Below are 23073 nucleotides of genomic sequence, written 5' to 3'. Positions count from 1 at the left end.
TCGACATTTAAATTTTGGTTAACGGTGACCTCGTAATGTAATCGGATTACATAATATTTACTTTGTAATCTAGATTACAAAACTTCACTACCTTTTGTAATCCATATTACATTACATTATAAGTTTAAAATTAAACCAAACAAAATAATCAACCTTGTAATGTAACCCTGATTACATTACAAGACAGATTGTACCCTACCAAACGCAGCCTTAATGTATTCACCTCCTGTCATGATATGTTGTCATCATGAAATATAGAGTTCAAATTTCAATAAAGTTGAGATAAATATCTTCCTTATATATCAATTACTATTCCAAAGATTAATAACCGTCCATGATTTACCTTTTCCGTGTTGACCCTGAGACGACTTGACAGGGACACACAGAGAGTGTATTCGTCTTTTGCCACTATAATAAAGCATGATAAAGCATTTAGGGTCGACTTGGATTAAGAATTGTCAAATTATATAAAAAATAATAAATTCTATTAACCTCATTGACTAATTCTGAAATGAACAGTTTAACCCATAAAATTTTTCCACCCGTCATCAAGATAACAACCCAAAAACTCAACATTAATTGGTTTAACATCCTATTTAGAAAAAAAAAATCTATAAATATACTATAATTAGAAATCGAACTATGAATATTTAAATAATAATCTAGATATCCTATCATATATAATACCATAACTCCGGAGACATAATTGTCAAATTATAATAAAACATTTAGAGGATCAAAATTTAAATTTACAACAGAACGAACATTAAGTCAATACTCCAAATTTACTTAAGCATATAAGGAGAAGGCAATTGGTTATGCAAAACTAAAATACCTATATATACCCAGCTCATCTATCTATGAGCAATCCATGAACACCTAATATTTATTTTTTTAAAATAAAATAAAATATCTTTTTAAGGTTTAGGATTTGCACAAAAGAAAATAAATATTTTTTTAAAAGTTAACACTAGATGTCCATGAGTTGCTCATAAATAGATAAGCACACTCATTTAGTGAACACTCCTGGATGATCCTTATATGTCTAAACATTCATATTCCCAAAAATAAATCGAGACACCTAAGAATGGCTCCGAACGCCAAAACATGTGAAGATCATCCAGTAATATGCATCGAACGAGTGTGCATGATAACAATATATATATATATATATATATATATATATATATATATATATATATATATATATATATATATATATATATATATATATATATATATAATTAAAAATTATTAAAATAACACCCACCAAAAATTTTAATATCTAAAAAGATTGTTTGCAGATGATCGATCGATCCAATGGGGTGGCAAACAATGGCAACAGTTATGCGTGTGAGTCACTGTCCTCGCTGCGTCGCTTGATCTCCATTTCCCTCTCCAATCTTTCTTGCTGTCAGAATGAATGAGAAAAAAAAATCATCTCCACGGATGCAGATATGGAATAGTCATATCAATAAGCATTTTCTTCCTAATGTCATATCTATGTTCTTCATGCTTCATATGAATTGAAACAATGATTTTGAATTATCATATAAAAAGAATTGAGAAACCACCACAATGGACAAGTCAGATTTCACGACCAAGCAAACTGGTTACTCACATGTATGACAGATATGCTAGAAGAAATTTTTTATGTATGACAATCTCGGACAAGTACCTAAAAGCATAACAAATAACAAAGAAAAGGAATAATCCTACATTCCTACACCATTGGTTCCTAATAATCAAGTATCTGCAGGTACTTGATTTTGTTCAAGTCAAGTTCAAGTTCTAAATAATTGGGTTTGGGTACTAATGCTTTACATTTTATGCCAGGTATTCTGGGTTCGGATACCCATTCCATTCATATAAATGGATAAGATTCTGGCAGAAGATATAGTACTCAAGTGTGCAATTAACAGGCTTAGGATGGGAGATACTTAATTGGGTTTAGATAGTACCTAAAAGTGCGGGCACCAGACTTGCTGCTAGCCAACATCCATATTCGTGTTGGATTCCCATATATTGAGTCAAGAGTAATATGTTACATGATCATGCAGTTCAAAATTAGCATTATCCATTGAACTATATCTGGATCGAATTTCTGAGATTTCTTGACAACCACTTCAGGGATTTTATTCAATTACTAGTTAACACTTGGAATCAATGCCAAACTTCGTATGAATCAGATTGTCTACCGATGATACAAGTCACACATTTGAAATGTATACAACTTATTTCAAATTATGCATTGAATTTGTAACATGTGTTTCCAATGCCATATCAAATAAAATGTTAATATGCCTTCTATTTCACATTAGTTCTCAGTCATACTTAATGACGGCATCTGAGTGGCAAGCTATACAAATATAAATTATGCTATGGGTCAATAACCAAAATCACATCATTTCAATCATCTCTTCCCTCCCAACTTCAATTCTATCAGCAATCAGAAATCAGAAAATGGTGCAATGGACAGACCCCAGAAACAACAACAATAGCATAAAACAATGGAAATAGTTATAGAGCAACTAGCATCACATATTAAGTTACACTTGATTTTATCTTCTTCCTTCTTTAGAAAATCAATATGTTACACTTTATTTTATCACATTATAATATTAAGATTTTATCACATATTAGGTTACACTTGATTTCAATCATATATATTGCTAGTAATAAGGGTTAGTATAAATGGACTGTAATCTCATTATTTATTCACACAATACAACTCCTATTCGTATTTTGAGACTTAGCAGAAGAACCTCCTGCAGAAAGTCCCTTCCCTGTGTGATCTTTGCTCCTCCCCGCAACCATCTAAGAGCATATTGAAAAAATAGCTTGCTCAGACCTGGAGACATAATTTGATTTCCTAGTGCTCCTATATGAAACCACAATCTTCCTTGAGCTTCACAGCTATAGAATTTAACAAGAAAGAATCCTCAGTAAAGTTATATCCCCTAACAATTATTTAGTTAAAACAAGATCACCATCCTCATCCATCCTTTGATCAGACATTCATCCTATTACCTATAATGCAAATGGATATATTCGACACCCAATTATCAGCTCATGGTCAATGCACAATACCAAATCTCCTTTAGTAGCATCATTGTTAGACAAGCAATTCTTGAATCAATTGTCCTTCTCAACTTGCTTAGGGCATACCCAAAGACCATAACTTTTATATTCGAAGATCAAATTTTTTTAGTAAATAGTTGAGAAAATTGGATGAATCTTCTTGTGTATTCTCACTGCAGGTGGCAAATACGCAAGCAGAAAATTCAAGAAGATAAACAATGAGTCCAATGGCGTAAGGTTCCGATTCGCAAGACGAACTACGCAGATGGTCGGAACAAGGCACAGGAACCACTAGCGGATCTCGAATCAAACCATGGCAGGAAGAGGGAGGTGAGAGGAAATACCTTCTCGTCTAGATAGAGGGCGAGCCAGTGGTGAACAGTCTCCATGGATTGCATGAAAACGAAGACACAGAAGGTCAAACCGAAGAAGGTCTTCACTCGACCCATCCTCCCCTTCTCCCTCCGCCTGATCTCTTCGCCTCAGGGCACCGTGCGAGTCGCGGTAGGGCTGGCTCGCGGAGGCGGTCTTTTATTCGTGTCTAACTCGTTGCGATCCGAGTCGACTCGTTTGGCAGTTACGGACTTAGACTCCGACTCCGATCCACAATGCGCAGCAAGTCTAACGTGCAATCACGAAGAACACGGATTCTGGACCGTGCGATCCAGAGTACGGACCATTTTATTTAGGATTAATAATTTTAAATCCTCTTGTATTTTATAGCAAGTTATAGTTTACCCTTCTCTATTTAAAAAATTATACTTAATCCCCTTTTGACATAAGATAAATGATTAAAATAATTTTAACCTAAATCAAACTTTTAAAAGAAAATAAAAAATAAAAATAATCTCTTAAAATCATTGAAAGCTTAACTTTAACCTAACCTGATTTATATATAGACTCAAAATCTTACTTGTTTCTAGAAAAAATATCTTCACAAAATTCACACATGTACCAACATAAATAACAGAAAAATAATAACTCTGAAAGGGATAATCAGTCAAAAACTTATCCCACCAAACAAAAAAGTGCCAGAATTCTAAATTGATGAATCAAAATTAAATAAAGATAGAATAAAGTTTATCATTAAAAATCAAAATAAAGACCATTTGATGATTTATAAAAAAATCATCCTTTTAATTTTTGTCCAAAAGTAAATTTTTATTTAAAAGCAGCTAAAAATATATTTTGTTTCAAAAAGGTGCTGCTTTGGAATAAAAATTTACTTTTGAGCAAAAATTAAAAGGATAATTTTTTTTATAAATCATCAAAGGGTCTTTATTTTGATTTTTAATGATAAATTTTATTCTATCTTTATTTAATTTTTATTCATCAATTTAGAATTCTGGTTCTTTTTTATTTGGTGGAATGAGTTTTTAACTGATTATCTTTTTCAGAGTTACTATTTTTCTGTTATTTATACTGGTACATGTATGAATTTTATGAGGATATTTTTTCTAAGAACAAGTGAAATTTTGAGTCTATATATAAATCAGGTTGGGTTAAAGTTAAGCTTTCAATGATTTCATGGAATTATTTTTATTTTTCATTTTCTTCTAAAAGCCTGATTTATGTTAGGATTATTTTGATTATTTATCTTTTTTTTTTTCTTATGTCAAAAGGGGTTAAGTGTAGTTTTTCAAATAAAGGAGGACAAAATACAATATGGTATAAAATATAAGAGGGTTTAAAGTTATTAACCCTTTTATTTATTGATGGAATTATATAGAATCCATCTATTATAGAGGTAATTCATAAGACCCTGTCTATGAATAATTATCCAGAGCAGATCAGGAGTACAGATCGAGGATCCTTCCAAAGGGAACAACAGGATTTAAAAGAAAATGACAAATCTAAAAGCATTACCGCTCCGGATGGATATCAATAAATACTTTTAATTTATCTGGATGACTGTTAAAATTTTTTCATAGATCCGATCGATTCAAAAACTAAATATTTAAATTATAAATAAAGTGAAATCACAGATAATGTACTCTAAATGAACTTATTGGTTATTCTTTAGTTATAAAAGTATTTAAATGAGATTATAGAATACGTAGTCTTGTTTTGGGTAAAGTATATTTTTTATTAATAATAAATTTTATTGTTTTATTTAGTTAAGTTTCTTATTTATCTTTAATTTCCTGATTGTTTAAATTTGTTCATTTAGGAGCAAACATATACTAATGACTTCATGAGAAATTTACACAAAACATAATTAAATTCATATATGATAGACCTAGACTTCAAAGAATTTATATACACTATAATTATAATTACCCAAAAACTAAAATTAAATAGATTTATTTACATTTATCTGATAAATCTGTTGAAGGGATATACATGATAATTAGTTAAAGCTGTTTCAGGGATCTGATCCAACCTCTACGATAGGCTATCCAATGAATTCACCTTAACAAAAAGAAAAAAAAAATCTCATTATAAATTTCAATACTTGCAAACTACAACATTGTTTATAGAAGTATTTCGATTCAGCGCAAAATGTAGTTAAAACCAGAACAAACTTGCAAGCACCAAGATAATTAGCTAATTGTATCAGAGCAGCAGTAGTCAATGGCCATTGATTGTCCAGATCATTAAAATGGCACACCACAAAAAAAACTACTTTGTTGCTGCTCCTCACATCACTTGAGTGTTCCAAAAAAGCTTAATTCGTGATACCTAGCCAAAGATGTTCAGCGTGGCGCAAGATCAATATTCAGGTTGAGTTGACAGGACGACATCAACAGGTTGGCTTTCAGAGTCATCAGCTTGTGATTGAGAGGCCAGAAGCTTGGCCTTTTTGTAGCTGCTAGAAGATTTGAGTATTGTATCAAGAGGCATGTTCTTTGTGGAAATGATTGATGATCTGGAAAACAAAAAGGGTAATAAGAAACAATAAAAAATGATTGTGCACGATATGTAAAGCTAACTAATTTATCCTTTTAGTTGTCTGATTGAGCAGGTGTAACAAAGAGAACAGATCACTTGTTTCATCAATAAATATTAATTAGCTTTCGGTTCTATTTTGGCCTTTTGAGCAGATGAGTTACCAAGTATGAATGCTTAAATTTTTCTCTGCAAATTTGTAGCTTTCCTCTCTATTTGCGGAAGGAAACAAGAGAGAGGATTGTCTCTCAAGTTATCTTTCCACATAGTTACTTTCAGTTCATCCTTAGACTTATTCCTTGAAGGAATCAGCCCTAAGATTAATCAGGCACTTGATTTTGATCTTACAACACCATTGAATCCACCAAAGGGGCTTATTAACCAAATTGGAGTCGTGAGATTATTTTCAGCCAACTTTCTCAATAGTAGCTGACTCAAAAAAAAAAAATCAGTGTCGTAGATTTGTCAGATGATCTGTTGCTTGAGATTTTACCTTTTGTGAAATTAGAAGGAAAAAAAGAAGGGAAAATGGCATCCAGAGTTGACAAACAAGGCAGTCTAAAAATGCAGATTAGTAGAATTAGCCAACTAACTTGTTCTCAGATAAAATAATAAAATATATCCAAAGAAGTAAATAAACTAGAGTGGGACGATCTGAACTATGTTGGCCTACATCTTGGATTGATATGGTTGGCATTGATATTGTACCATTTCATCATAAATCATGAATTAGTTCTGTTACCAAGTTTTAAACCTTAGCTGATTGCAAATGAGTTTATTACCCTTTTATCCCAATCAATAAGTAAATGTCATCAGGAAACATTATTTGACATTTAGTAGTTCCTTTAAGAAAAGATGATGAGATAGCCTTTGTCCACTTCCAAATCATGTCTATTTGCAACATGTCAAACTTCAACAGCAGGTTGCTCTCATTGTTGGAGTTCCATGCAGTTGCTCCTTCTAAATTCTGATTTAGAGTGATGGAACATGCATTTCATATGTACTGCAGATGCCTACAACACACTTGGATTGGAGTTCTCTTTAGTGAGAAACAATAAAGCAAAAAAGGAAAAGTATTGATTTGAATCTTGTATTTTGAATTTCATAATTGTTCTATTCTGGTATCAAAAAGTTGGTATCTTCTAATTTCACAGTAGTTTAATAAAATTATTGCCTTTCCCAATTAATGAAATTTTATTTCCTAGTTTAGCTAGGGTTGAGCCCATAAAAGTAATGTCTTCTATATGCATTTTTGAGCTTTTGACTAATAAAATTTCCATTTGATAAATATCATTTGGTGGTTCTTTAGAAGTACTTTTGTTTTTGTGTGAGACGACAGTTTTCCGGTGTTCCATCAATTTCAACAGAATGCATAGAGTTTCAGTTCTATTACAGTGTTGCATCACTGTCATTCATTCCTTTTGAAGGAAAAGGATGCTAAAAAAAATATGAACCAGCATAATTTAACCTCTAAATTCAAAAATATCAATGGAAGATGGATAACAATGTCATTAATAGTATTATGGCATTACTTACTGTGATAGAAAGATATCTTCTCCGTCACTTCCCTCATGTTTACCATGATGCTCTGGAGTTTTAGATCCTGTTCCATAAGTTGAAAACAATGACATATCTGTCAGCTCATGAAGCACCATTTTCAAGCAGCATAACATGAAACTCTTTGCAGGAATCAAAGCAAAACATACAACTCTACCCTGAAAAAATAATTTAAGAAACCTCTTCCTTTTGATCAGGTCCTACAGTATTGAACAGGATACGATATTCTAAAGACCAAGCAAAGGCACCAACATCCAAGATCAGGATAGGACAAATATTATTAAAGTGATGAGAATATAAATTTGATACTATTAGATTTACATTTTGGATAAATCTTTGCAAAATCAAGCTTACTAGGATCAATCTCCTTTATTTTTGGAGAATTCCAGATTGGAATTGGCAAAAATAAATGATGCAAAACAAAACTAATGAAAATCATGAACAGCAGAAAAATTGGCACATATGAATAAACATAATTTTATCCTAGAAGATCCTTCATATTCATGCTTAGCAAAATGTATATAATCTTTCAAGAGAATATCTGGAACTGAAAGTCTGAAACAAAAGAGAAAATAAAGTAAAATTGCATCATAAAACTATACAAAGATCATTATATGTTATTAAAAAAACAAGGCATAGCATCATAGCATCATCTCCTACCTAACATAGAGAATAAGTTGATCATGTCGAAAAATTAGAAATAAGGTTAATTATAATTTTGCTCCCTGTGATAAAGCCCGTTCACTTTTCTCATGAAATAATGAAATAAGTATTTCTGCATTTGGTAAAGAAAATGAATAAACTCGGAAAACTAATTGCCGTGAAATTGTGACTCCCTAATCATAAGGAATAACTATTCCTTAATTTAGGAACAGTTAGTTATTTCTGTTCCTCATCTATTCCATTTTTTTTAAAAAAAAATATTTTCTTATTCTATTCAAGCCTCCAAATAATAAATATATATTATGAATTTACAAAGCAGAGAATTTAATTCATACAGAGATATTTTGTCATTGTGAATATTATTTCTTGTCTATTACTTGTAACATTCAAATGAAGCATCTATACCATTTGAAGAACCTAACTAGGAAATAATTATTCCTATTTTATTCTTTATCAATGTTATTCCCTAGGAAGTCAATTCCATATCAATTATGTTTCGTGACCATTAAGGTATCATTTTGCTCATTTGACAATAACCAAGTGGGCATTTTACTTACCTCACATTACTTACCTCTAGTTATTTTTCAAATTTGTTACATTTGAGAAATTTTTTGGTTTATCACTTTTCCCTAATGCAGCTAATGAACTTCCACATCATCTAGTTGTTTCTCATGTAAAAATGATAAAATTACCCTTGAGAATAAGGTAGCGATGAATTAGCATGGTGGACAGAGCCATAAAAACAAAATCAGTGGTAAAACAACTAGTCTAATCATAAAAGGGTAAGCTGCAATTAATTCTCACCAAATGCTTGTTACTTCCCCCAAAAATACTGGGAGAGAAACAAAGTATATCCATCCATGTAATCAAATTTAATATCCATCCATGATGGAATCAAAGTCACTATAACTGTGTAGGGTGTACTAACTGTGGGACAGTGGAGAACTACTGTGGGAGAGGCTAGTATTTTTCCTATTTCCTCTGTCAATATATTACAACGCAACAACAAAAATGGGCAGTAAAGCAAAAGGTGGCATCTTTCCTTCTTTTAGGAGATTAATTTACAATCTCCTTCTCTACATGCCATCTTTTGAGATTGTGAAATTAGTTAAAACATGCCAAAGCAGATCAACCAAACTGAGGTAGACAATTTCCTGTTTCAAACAATATAATGAGAAATCTACACATGCAAAACCAATCAAGGATAACATCAATGTGTCATGCAAATTATGCCAAAATCAACTACACTATGTACTATGAAATTTATGAAAAAGTTCAAATGTTCCAAAGCAACTCTATCAAGTACAATTAAAAGATGGAGCATAACTTATTCTTGAGTAAAATAGAGGACTATATTTGTGTAGGATAATAAGCTTGACAATTGATGACACAAATACTTCAGAAGGTATAAAGAAAAAAGGACAATATCAATAAAACACAACTAACATATGTCAGTTCCATAGAATAATTAGATTGCCTATCGCATCAACCATAAGCTGATAACCTGAGCAAAACATACTACTGTTGTCTGGAGAAATCAAAGAAGCCACTGAAAAAGTGAGACATATCAAGCTGCATGGAAAGAGATATCAGCATATGGCTACATAAAAAACACACACATAATTTAGCATTTACAAAGTCATCTTCACCATGGATAAGGCACCAAAGTTACCTATGTCATGGATAATGCAAATATGAGTGCCATGTAGTAATGTTCGGTGTCCAACATGGTACAAGGGAATATATGAAGACATGAATTAAAATCTCAAGCCATACTGGTTCAACAAGACCAAGATTTTTCATTCCGTTCCCCTACTAAGACATAGAATGGTGGCAACATCAACACCATGTTTTCCTTGCAACCCATCCTCCACAAAGAGCAGTAACCAGAGCCCTTTATCAACACCATGATTCTTCTTTCGGTTGATCAATTGCAATGTGAGGCGCCGGTGCGAGGCATTTAGACAAAACTAGGGGTGTAAAAAATGAACATTACCCGATGACCCAACCCGAGTCGACTCGAAAAAAATCAGGTTCGGGTTGGGCATTTTCGGGTTCGGGTCGGGTTCGAGTTGGAGGGTTTTTGGGTTGAAAATTTTCGGGTTGGGTCGGGTCGGGTTAACCTGGGTTGACCCAAATATAGGGTTTATTTAATTTTTTGAAGTTAAATCGAATTTTATTTTGAAAATTAAGATGTTTTTATGTATATTAATATCAATGTTAGTATGATAATAATGGAATATTGGGATAAAAGTGAAGAATTATAGGAAAAATAGTCAAAAAAAAATCATTTTGAATTGGCTTTTCGGGTTATTCGGTCGAGTTCGGGTTGGTCGGGTTCGGATTCAGGTTTAGGGGTTTCAGGTTGAATTCGGGTTCAGGTTGGGTTTAAAAAAAATTCAACCCGACCCAACCTGACCCGACCCACCCACGACAAAATGCTAATTCTGGTTTGGATTGTGATGTCAGGCAACGAGAGTGAGATATCGAGGCTACATATGTGTTAAGAGAAGCTTTCTTAGTGTCGTTGATGCCTTCAAGTAAGCTCCCCCTCCCAATGGCAAAGACGCATTAACTCAAGTGTGGTCAATTGACTCCCACTAAAAATTTGAGTACGCGAATAGTTTAAGTAGGAAGTAATTAAAAATTAAATGTTAAATCCATTTTGTTTGTCTATTTGACACCATTTACTTTTTAGATATAGATGTGTAAATTTATTAAATGAAGTACAACAAATTCAAGTTATTTTATTTAATATTCTAATATATTTGATCCAAAAAAGACTTAATTAATAATAATAAAATAGATGGGGAGATAGTAGGGGATAGAGTCCAATGGCATAGGAAGATCCATATAACCGACGGTGCTTAATGGGATAAAGGTTTGATTATTGTTGTTGTATATTTGATTAATATAAATTGAATTACAATTGTTGTATTTTAAGAAGCTTATAGAATTTAGTGGAACCCACTTAAAGAAACTTTTGTCTCTACTCTTGTTGCCATCTCCTTTTCTTTCTCCTTGTTAGATCAACTAGCACCATATTGTTGGCATGGTGAAATCAGCACAAAACTGCCTCAGTTTGGAAGGACTAAAACCCCACTCAGAATAATATTTCTGAACCTTGGATGAAAGTTTGGATATCATATTGAAATACTGAAATGAAAAGTGAAAAGTTAGAGAAGGTCATTGCAACAACTATTTTTGGATGCTCTCACCTTCTGAGTCGGTTGATGAAGAATCCGAGATGGCTGCTGTTGCTTCACTATTCCTGAAAATAAGATCATCCTCAGAACTTTCATCCACAGCATTATCAAATATGGCACTTGGGATTAGAAAAGAGGTCTTTGGTTTATGATTGTTTGATTTCTTCCCCATACTTCTAGGAACTTTCCTAACTGCAAGCCTGTATCTTTTAGTTTGAACTGGTGTGTTTTCCTCTGTACTGTCACTTGAAGCGGCAAGACCAGCATGTGTTTCCTCATCAATGGTGCCACCAGAAGGCTTAGACTGGTTCTGAACTGCATGTAGCCCTAAATTAAAATTTTCTTCCTTTTCCACTTGGACATGAGATTCAGTCGCACTCTTCAGAAAGGTCTTCTCATTGGAGTAGTGGGCATGATTGCCATTCTGAAACTGTGATTCTGATATCTGGTGGTAAGTGTCTGATCTATTGGCTTCGATCGTCTGCTTAACACTTTCAACATGAGGCATATAGTCAGATGAAATAGTACCATCATCCCTAGTAGAATCAGCTGTCAGATTAAAAGAATCATTATGTTCTTTTCCTTTCTGGCAAAGCTCAAAACTAGATTTGCCAGATGGATCAGCTGAATCCTGCTTGACCAGGCCACAATTAGTGCTACTTTTTTTCACATCCAGCTTCTCTGATTCTGAAGGATAAGCAAAATCATGAGCTGACTCATGCTTGTTTGACTTGTTTTTCCTCTTGCCCTTAGGTTGTTTCTTGGGTTTAGTCTCAGCTGGCAGAACTTGATCAGCAGAAACACCAGGTTCATCCTGGATGGAATTTGGAGGAAACACAGCAATAAAGTTAATTTCATTATTGTCAACACCAGGAAATTTCTCATCTTGATGTGCTTCCACAGATTCTTCAGTTCCTTGAGAAGCAATATTCTTTGGAAGTAGATCGGTTAGATTTTCCAGAGTGGTGCTTGAAGCTCCACCTTTTCCATGATCATGTCCTTTTACGGAGATTCCAGAAGCTGCAGCTTTGTCATCAGTAGCTAGTGAGTTAGGTTCTTTACTTAATCTGGCAGTGTCCCCAGCACTTTTGCCAACCAGAGAGTTAGAAGAGTCGTTTGGATGAGGTTCATTATCTTGAAGTACAACATTGGAAGATTTTTTCTTATTGCGGCGTGACTTTTTATCATCAGATTTAGTAGGAAATGCTGAATCTCTCAATGCTTGTTGGTCTTGATTTGATTTGTCCTTGTCGTAGCTTTTTGCTAGGTTTACTGAAGAATGAACAGATATAGAATTACCAGATTTAAAATTCATAGAATCAACTTTCTCAGATTGTCTTGTCCTCGTGCGACATGACTTTCCATCATTATCAGCAGAAGGTTCTGACTGTAACTTTGCAGTATCATCATGAGCAAGAGCTTCTTTCCGGTTATTGGTAAATCCTGCAGGCTCATTGATATTTGGTACATCTTTAGATAACTTTTTTGAATCAACTTTCTCAGATTTTCTTGTCCTCTTGCTATTTGACTTTCCATCATCACCAGCAGAAGGGTTTTCTGACTGTAATTTTGCAGTATCATATTGACCAGGAGCTTCTTTCTGATTATTGGCAAGTTCTGCAGGTCCATTGGCATTGGATACATCTTTAGATAAGTTTTTTGGATCACTTTTCTCAGATTGTCTTGTCCTCCTGCGACATGGCTTTCCATCATTATCAGCAGAAGGGTTTTCTGACTGTAACTTTGCAATATCATCTTGACTGAGAGCTTCTTTCCGGTTATTGGCAAATCCTGCAGGCTCATTGATATCAGGTACATCTTTAGATAACTTTTTTGAATCAACTTTCTCAGATTTTCTTGTATTCTTGCTATGTGACTTTCCATCATCACCGGCAGAAGGGTTTTCCAACTGTAACTTTGCAGTATCACATTGATCAGGAGCTTCTTTCCGATTATTGGCAAGTTCTGCAGGCTCATTGATATCTGATACATCTTTAGATAAGTTTTTTGAATCACTTTTCTCAGATTGTCTTGTCCTCCTCCGACATGACTTTCCTTCATTATCCGCAGAAGGGTTTTCTGACTGTACCTTTGCAGTATCATCTTGACTGAGATCTGTTTTCTGGTTATTGGCAAATCTTGCAGGCTCATTGATATTTGGTACATCTTTAGATAACTTTTTTGATTCAACTTTCTCAGATTTTCTTGTCCTCTTGCTATGTGACTTTCCATCATCACCAGCACAAGGGTTTTCTGACTGTAACTTTGTGGTATCATATTGATTGGGAGCTTCTTTCCGATTAATGGCAAGTTCTGCAGCCTCATTGATATCTGATACATCTCTAGGTACGTTTTTTGAATCACTTTTCTTAGATTTTTTTGTCCTCATGCTATGTGATTTTCCATCGTTATCAGCAAAAGGTTTTTCTAACTCTAACTTTGCCGTATCATCTCGACTCGGAGCTTCTTTCTCCTTGTTGGCAGATTCTGCAGGCTCATTGATATCTGATACATCTTTAGATAAGCTTTTTCTTGATCTTTTTTTTCTGGTATTGCTAAATGGATCTGCTTCTTTTACAACAGGTGCAACATTGTATTCTTCAACGATATTTTTACGACTATTAGCAAAGACAACTTTTTCAGCATCAGACTCAACCATCTTGCCTGCCATGCTTGAGATCTGATTGGAATGTTCACCTTTTACCATACTTTCACTGCTGAAATCTGTACTGGCAATTCTTTTTGAGGAATTTTCTACCTTTAGAGAAGCTACATTTTCAGAAGCTTTCTCAGTTGTGCCAACTAACTTATTTATCATATCTTTGTGGTTGTCCACAGTTGTGCCTTCATTATTGCCTACCTTAACTTCAGGAACAAAACCAATAGTCTCAATAGTTTCTGATGTGACTCCATCTTCCATGATCTGTTCTGTACCAATGCTAGGAAAGATTTTTACATGGTTATCCGTAGGAATAGGAAAATCAGTTTGAGACTTAGATGACTGTCTTCTCTTTTTCTTCTTTCTTTTATCATCAGTGAGATGTTCTATTATGCTAGAGTCAGCATCAGGTAACGTATGAGACAATTCTTCTGGATAAGACAAAGTAACATTGACCGGAAGTGTATGAGTCCCAACCGCCATGCTATCCATGCTTGAAAAGTGATTCAATTCTGAAATTTTTGGCAATCTTTCATTGTCAATATCCGGTGAAAGTTTTCTTCTTTTGGAACTGTCCACTTGTACAGAATCTTCATCAGCAGAATGTTCGTTATTATTTTTCATAACATCAGAAACAAAACCAATGACATCACTCTTCTCCAGTGCAGGTTGCTTTTCATTGTTTTGTTCCTTAGCACTGTCAAAAAAATCTCTGATGTCGTTATCCGATGGCACTGTGTAGTCAGCTTCAGCTAGTTTTGACCTAGATGACCGACTTTTCTTCTTCCGTTTCTTTTTATCATTTGTTAGGCGTTCCATCAAAGTAGAGTCACCATCATGTAAATTACCAGACAACTCTTCTGGGAGAGATAAACTAGCCATGCCCGAGTCTAAATGCAAATCTTCAACATCACTCCGCTTTTTAGATGTCTCTTCCTTGAGGACATCAGTAGAGATAGTATTCTCCAAAACTTCAGATCCAGATAATTTTTCTAGTTTCTTGCCTTTGACTTGATCAGCGAACATATCAGGATTAGAAACTGTGGGCAATTCAGCTTCTTGTTCAATCGGTTCTAATGCATGCAACTGAGCATCCTTATCAATTTCCTGCCTCTCTAGGTGACACGATTGGATGGAGCCATCTGCATTCTGATTAGCAGCAGCAAGCTGATCATTAGCCATATCTACAAGGCTTTCAATTTGGCAACTCATAGGTTTGGGTACTGAAAAACCAGTATGATCAGTCAATTTGCATTGATTCTCATGGAAATTCATATTGTCATCGATGTAAAAGTCGGTTTTGTTCAGTGGCCCATCCTCATTCAAATGTTCACTAAGCTTCACTTGAAGCTGAAAGTCCCCACCGAATTGCTTATTATTATCATCTACAACATGTTCTGTGTTGTCACCTTGGTGTTCTGAGCTTGATTTAGCAATAACATCAGCATGAAGAAACCAAGTACCCTTACTCCCATCAAAAGCACATCTGACAGGCATGGTGTCTGATAAATGATAGAAGGCACCTCTGCGTTTCACCTGTAAGAATTTATATTATAACCACTTCCAATCAAACAAATTTACTGAACTAATTTAGGTGCATAAAAGGGTACAACCTTCAGTGCCTGGATTGTTACTTGACCAACATCTGGAAAGCATAACATGTGCTCAATCATAATTTTTCCTGCTCAACAATTAGAATGTGTTTCAGTTAAATCAATAATCATTGTCATATTAATCGAAACTGCTTGCAATTAGCTAAATGAATCGTAACCCTCTATTGAGCTCTATATAAATTGATATCACTAGTTATACTAGCCATAGTAGTCAAAATTAATATTGGATCGAACAGTTAAAAAATTCAAGTATTAGTTGAATTGGATCGATAGAATTGGTGAAATCAGAATAGGAGAAAAAAAAGAAAAAAGAAAAATATATATTCAATAAAATTATTTATGTTACAACAAATGTTCTAACCTGTAAAAGAGAATGTTTATTTATACATATTTGATTGATAATGCAATATACAAATAATGTCATCTATTAATATAAAATTAATACATAAAAATATATTATAATATATAATAAATAATAAAATAAAACTATATTAATCTTTAATGTGTTATTACTTGATATTCAATCTTATTTCAGTTATGTTTCTAACTACATCATATCGTAGTTGAAGAGGAGATTTAGAATTCTTATTGATTTAAAGAGATTATTGTGTTCTCTCTCACTCCACAATATCCTTCTCAATCCACAATAATCAAACTCAATCGATAGTGAGCCAAAGAGATAGGGGTGAAGTGTTGAGTCTAGTAAGTGATGCCAACGTTGAGTTAGTGATCCTTGATTCCAATATAAATCTTAAGAAACAACAAGGTTAAGTGATGCAATAAATACTCTTTTCTTCTTGTGCAAGTTGTCTAAACATCATGTTGGGTAAAACGAAACACTAGATTGGTTAAGTTTATCAAAGTCATATTGATCTGACCAAGTTCTAACTCAATTTAATCCATTTTGATCTCAAATTGAACAAATTTTAATAGATTCCATTAATTTTCTAGCATAATTTAACTAACTTTCAGTTAATTTCTTTGAATCATTAAATTTTCTGAAATTTTTTCAATTTGTATGATAAGCCAATTTCTCAAAAATATTAGATCAACCGTTACCCATGCTAATTCAGCTGGTGCAATCCATATTTGTGTTGGATGATTTTTCCAACTATGATACTCACACTAACTAAATCATTTTTTTCAATCTCCTTCTATCCCCTATCCTTTCCACTCTAATAGATCAAACTATTTTATATGTGGAATCTATTGATCAGCATTTTATCATCAATTAGTGTAATTGATTTATTATGTATAATTTCCTAAAATGGGAGATTGATTATAATTAATTTATTATATTTTCCTAGAATAGGTTAGCTGATGTATATAGATGTGTGTTTTCTCCTTTGTAAAGTGAGGGGAGAAATCACCAATATACAAAAACTTCTCAAATTATTCTATTTCATTTTCTTGGTCTATAATGTAAAATGAAAATATCTGGCAACTATCCTCTCCTATAAACAGAGATAGGAAGGAATCTGTGTTACTAACTAAGAAACCAAGAAAGCAAGTGATAGCATAGAGGTGCTTGAGTAGAACTTAAGATAGAATGTAAGAGAGTTAGTGGTGTGTCTAGAGTGATCAATTAATAATACAACTTGATCCACAATGTTCTTTCAAATTTCTACTTCCAATGTCCAACATTTGGTATAGCCAAGGGTGTCACCCACTCCTTCCATGTAACGTCCAGGCGAGTTTAGTAGTCATGTGCCTACTTGAGCAGGCACAGGTGCGGGAGCATGGGGAAACCTCTTCTTCCATAAAGGTTTATGTCATCGTAGGCACAGCGAGCCAAAGATCGGCATTTAGAAATGCAATGCACACACTTGTTAAGCAAATAAGTACTACAATGAGATTTTTTTTTCCTTCCGCAAACCATTCAAGATACGTGACCTTGAATCCGATTTAACCGAGACAGAAGTCCACTTTTCAATCGAGTTCTATGGATTCAGGGATAACAAGAAAAGCATAAGAACAAGGAAACGCTTACGCTTGACGTCGGCGACGGTGTCGGCAGGGGGTACGGACAAGGCGATGTGAGTGTCGATGTTGGAATCGATAAATAGGGTGAAAACCGGGGCGGACGGCGCCGGAGGATGAGAGGGTTGGTCCGATTCCGACGCCATGACGAAGCGAACCGGAGGCGATCGCAGCGAGGAAGAGAAGGGACTGCGGGGTTATAAAAAGGGCGACGGGGTTTTGCGTAGGGACTTGACCGGAACTGCAAAATGGTTTGACCGAACCGGTTGGCAATGGGTCGTTAGGTCTTGATCGCGATTTATATATATACGAAAATTTCCCAAAGTGCACCCAAAGTTCGGATTTGACCCATTCCAAACTTTGAAAATGGCCCTGGCTTATTTTCCATTTTTACAGTACTACAACTTAATTATATCTTCTTTGTTTGTTTTTCTTTAACGGATTTGAATGGGTAACGTTAATCTTATTTTTCTTGAGATGGAATCATATTTTATCTTTCTGGAAAAATTAAAATAAAATATTATTAGATTTATTTAATTGGACTCTGAAAATTTTCAGGTCCTATAAATTTTTGAAATTATAATGATCTATTTTTATCTTCCATTTCTTATTTTGATTTCTCTAAAAAATATTAAATTATTATTAGAAGAATTAATGAAAACTTGACCAAGTCTCTAGAAAATCATACCTATAATCAGATTAGATATGTGGTAGAGCCGATTGAGATCTTCCGGAGAAAAAAAAAACAGTGTAATTAAGTTGTGCATGCTTGCAAAAACAGAGAATGAAGAGAATAGAGAAGAGATAGAGTAAAGATCCTCTGGTTCGTATTTAGTAGATCCTGATCTATTATAATGATAGGTGGAATTTAATGGACCCCCATTTACTAAACAGGTGAGAGCTATTAAATTCACCTATCATTGCCCTTGGTCCAAGAGTAGATAAGGATAGACAGGATTAGAGGATCCCGTCGAGAAGAGAGGACGCGGGGAGAAAAGAGAAGAGAAGAAGAAAAATTCAATTCTTTAATATCAATAAAATAATAAAATATTATGAGAAATTTCTTGTTCAAGGCATTTCGTGCTATGATAAAAAGAGGAACTATCATATTTTTATTTTAGTATTATCATAACAATTATAGTTATAATTGGTATATATTGTTGATAAAATTAATGTGTTATTAAGCATGTTTTAATTGAGTTAGTGGAGAGAAACAATAGGGTAATAGTTGTAATGTGGTGTTAGTGGGTTAATGAGCTGGCAAGTTGAGTTAGTGGTGGAGGATAATGGTTGTAATGTGGTGTTAGTGGTTAATGTTGTGGTGTTAGTGGAGTTAGTGGATTTTTTTAATATGTGTGATGTATTAACCTATAAATATGATATGTAATGATTAATGAAGGTGCATGAAAAATTTATTTTTTTTATCTTCCTTGTGTCCTCGACTCGTCTATTTTTCTTATTAGTGGTATCAAAGCGAGATTTCGAAGAGAGTTATGTTTTCTGAGAGTTTTGTACAACCTGTCATTCCTCGATTTAATGATCACTATGACCATTGGAGCATGCTCATGGAAAATTTTTTAAGATCCAGAGAATATTGGACAATCATGATTTCTGGAGTAGCAGAACCAATAAAAGGTGTTGCACTAACAGATGTGCAATTGAAAGATCTTAAAGTAAATAATTATTTCTTCCAAATTATTGATCACTCAATCTTGGAAATCATTCTCTGCAAGGATACTGTCAAAGATATCTGGGATTCTATGAAAAAGAAGTACCAAGGTACAATAAGAGCTAAGAGGCAGCAGCTTAAGCACTTCGTTCAGAGTTCGAAATGCTCCAAATGAAATCAGGAGAATCGGTTTTAGATTATTTTTCAAGAATGATGGCAATTGTCAACAAAATACAGATCCTTGGCGACAAGATAGAGGATGTTCTCATCATCGAAAAAACTCTTTGATCTATGATACCAAAATCTAATTTTGTTGTCTGTGTCATTGAAGAAGCAAATGATGTAAGTCTACTTTCAATTGATGAATTATAAATTTTATTATTCATGAACAGAAAATCAATCAATATAAAAAAGAGGAGCAAACATTAAAGGCTTTCTTAGAAAATTACTCTACAAATGATAGAAGTGATAAAGGACGAGGAAGAGGTAGAGGTAGAGGTCGAGGAAGAGGAAGAGGAAGAGGAAGAGGTAAAAACAACAATAATCATGGGAACCAATAACAAAATCAACACCAGTAAGCTATTTTCAAAGCAGAGATAGAGGACGTGGAGGTCATTATTCTACAACTAATATAACAAAGTCAGCATACAAGTCTAATGTTGAATGTTATTGATGTCATAGGTATGACAATTATATATCAGAATGTTATACTAATTTGAAGAAATAAAATGGAGATCAGACTAACTTTATAAAAGAAGAAGAAGTGTTCCTTTTAATGGTATGTCATAGAAAGAGAAAACTCAATGGAATATATGGTATTTAGATACAGGCTGTAACAATCACATGTGCGGAGAAAAGGATACATTTTTCAGACTTAGATGAATACTTTCGTAGTTCTGTCAAATTTCGTTACAACTTTACAATTTCTGTTATAGGAAAAGGAAAGGTAACCATACAAGCAAAAGGAGATTCTACCCATATTATCTCTAATATTCTTTTTGTGTCAGATTTAAAAACTAATTTGCTTAGTGTGGGTCAATTACAAAAAAAAAAGATATGAAATTGCTATTAAAGAAGGAGTTTGTCAGATTCAAGATGCAAAGTTGGATTTAATTGCGCAAGTTAATATGATAGCAAATCGTATATTTCCGCTTTATGTTCATATTGCATCACATTCATATTTTTCAGCAAAATTTGATGATGACATGATTATGACACTTTCGCTATGGGCATCTAAATTTTGGTGGATTGAAAACACTAAAACAGAAGAATATGGTGATCAGTCTTCCTCAAATTACAACTCCTTCTCAAGTTTGTGAAGAATGTGTTGTTAGCAAATAACACTGTAATCAATTCCCACAAGGAAAATCTTGGAGAGCAAAGGCGGCATTGGAGCTTATTCATTCAGATATTTGCGAACTAATAACACTGCATTCTAATGGAGGTAAAAGATACATAATTACCTTTATTGATGATTATAGCCGCAAAATATGGATTTATTTGTTACAAGAAAAATCCAAAGCCTTTTTAGCTTTCAAAACTTATAAAGTACTTGTCAAGAAAGAAATTGGCAACTCTATTAAAGTTTTGCGTACAAATCGTGGTGGAGAATATAACTCATATGAATTTGTAAATTTTTGTGAGAACCATGGAATCAAGAGACAACTTACAACAGCTTACACACCTCAACAGAATGGTGTATGCGAGAGGAAGAACTACACTATTATGAATATGGTGCGAAGACTTCTAACGACAAGTGATATTCCTAAAAAATTTTGGCCAGAAGCAGTTAATTAGAGCGTCCATATATTAAATAGAAGTCCTACATTATCTATTCAAAACATGACGTCGGAGGAAGCCTGGAGTGGAAAAAAACCGACTGTTGATCATTTTCGGATTTTTGGGTGTATCACTTATGCACATATTCCAGATGAAAGGAGAAAGAAGCTAGACAACAAAGGTGATAAATGCATTTTTCTTAGTATGAGTAATACATCAAAAGTTTATAGATTATATAATCTCTACACTAAGAAAATCATTATAAGTCGTGATGTTATTTTTGATGAAAAAGACATTTGGCCATAGAATCAAAATGACGTTAAAAAAATTATCCCTGTTGATTTTGATGATGATGAGAAAGTACAACAACCTATAGAGGATGAGAAACATGAGGAAGTCTCTCAAAATATTCCTATAGCAGATCAAAGTTCGGTTGAAGCAGAATCACAAAGGTCACAACGTGTTCAAAGAAGACCAACATGAATGTCTAATTATGAGATGACTGGAATTGATTAAGGTGATGATCCTCTTAAACATTTTGCTTTGTTTTCAGATTGTGGCCCACTATTTTTGAAATGACTGTTAAAGAATTAAAATGGAGAAAGGCTATAGATGATGAAATTACAACAATTGAAAAAATAATACATGGGAGTTATGTAATCTTCCTAAAGGGCAAAAGACAATTGGTGTAAAGTGAGTTTACAAGACAAAGCTAAATCAACATGGTGAGATTGACAAGTACAAAGCACGCTTAGTGGTGAAGGGCTATAAGCAAGAGTTTGGTGTTGATTATAATTAAAGAAGTTTTTGCTCCTGTATCAAGACATGATATAATCAGAGTGGTGATAGTGATGGCGGTACAAAATTCATGGCCTATCTTTTAATTGGATGTAAAATCAGCATTCCTCCATAGAGATTTGAAAGAAGAGGTATTTATCGATCAACCTCCAGGTTATATGAAATTTGGTAATGAGCATAAAGTTTATAGATTAAGGAAAGCTCTATATGAATTAAAACAAGCCCCACAGGCTTGGTATAATCGTATAGAAACTTATTTTTTGAAAGAAGGCTTTCAAAAGTGCTCTTATGAATATACTCTTTTTATTAAGATTGATGATGGAGGAAAAATATTGATAGTTTGTTTATATGTAAATGACTTAATCTACACTAGAAATAGTACATCTATATTTGGAAATTTTAAAAAGTATATGATGAAAGAATTTGAAATGTCTAATCTTGGTATGATGTATTATTTCCTTGGTATTGAAGTGGTGCAAGCTTCTGTTGGAATTTTTATTTCTCAAAGAAGGTATGTGCAAGAAATTCTGGACAAGTTTCAAATGAAAGATTGTAATTCTGTAAATACTCCTTATAAATTTGGAGTGAAGTTATATAAAGATATTGGAGGAAAGAAGGTTGATGTCACACTTTACAAACAGATAGTGGGGTTTAATGTATTTGATAGTGACGAGACCTGATATTATGCATGTTGTAAGTATAATTAGTAGATACATGGATTGTGCTACAGAAATGCATCTCTCAGTTGCAAAGAGAATTTTTCGATACTTGCAAAATACTAAAGAGTTTGTGTTATTTTATAAAAAGGGAGAAAAGTCAGATCTATTTGTTGTTACCGATAGTGATTATGCAAGAGATCTAGATGATCGAAAAAATACATCTGGGTATATTTTTATGTTAGGTACAAGAGCTATTTCATGGTCTTCAAAAAAACAATCAATTGTTACATTATCATCCACGAAAGCTGAGTTTGTTGCTACAATATCTTGTGCTTGTCAAGCTATTTGGCTAAAGAAGATTCTTACAAAATTATATTTCAAAAAGAATGGACCTATTCAGATTTATTGTGATAACAATTCAACAATAAAACTTTCTAAAAATATAGTGCTACATGGTCGAAGTAAACACATAGATGTGAGGTATCATTTCCTGAGGGGGCGTTTGGTTTAGGGTAATAGG

General features: G+C 33.6%; 1 protein-coding gene across 1 annotated transcript; it reads right to left on the bottom strand.

Moving 5' to 3' along the window:
* Positions 1–5494: 5494 nt before the first annotated feature.
* LOC121985438 lies at positions 5495–17839 on the bottom strand. Its single transcript, XM_042538897.1, has 5 exons — positions 17659–17839; positions 15669–15736; positions 11409–15591; positions 7507–7573; positions 5495–5950 (listed from the first exon to the last, which is right to left on the bottom strand). Exons 1-5 carry the CDS (start codon positions 17792–17794, stop codon positions 5794–5796), a joined length of 4611 nt encoding a protein of 1536 aa, XP_042394831.1. The 5' UTR covers positions 17795–17839; the 3' UTR covers positions 5495–5793.
* Positions 17840–23073: the final 5234 nt, after the last annotated feature.

Source organism: Zingiber officinale, chromosome 5B, assembly GCF_018446385.1.
Source record: "Zingiber officinale cultivar Zhangliang chromosome 5B, Zo_v1.1, whole genome shotgun sequence".
Lineage (NCBI taxonomy): Eukaryota > Viridiplantae > Streptophyta > Magnoliopsida > Zingiberales > Zingiberaceae > Zingiber > Zingiber officinale.
The sequence above is the reverse complement of the archived record's forward strand: the minus strand, read 5'-3'. Positions and strand labels throughout refer to the sequence as shown.

Coding starts and splice junctions, on each gene's coding strand:
- LOC121985438 (XM_042538897.1), bottom strand. CDS start 17,794: ATGGCGTCGGAATCGGACCAACCCTCTCATCCTCCGGCGCCGTCCGCC. Junction 15,737..17,658: donor CACCGTCGCCGACGTCAAGC/GTAAGCGTTTCC, acceptor ATTGTTGAGCAG/GAAAAATTATGATTGAGCAC. Junction 15,592..15,668: donor TAACAATCCAGGCACTGAAG/GTTGTACCCTTT, acceptor AAATTCTTACAG/GTGAAACGCAGAGGTGCCTT.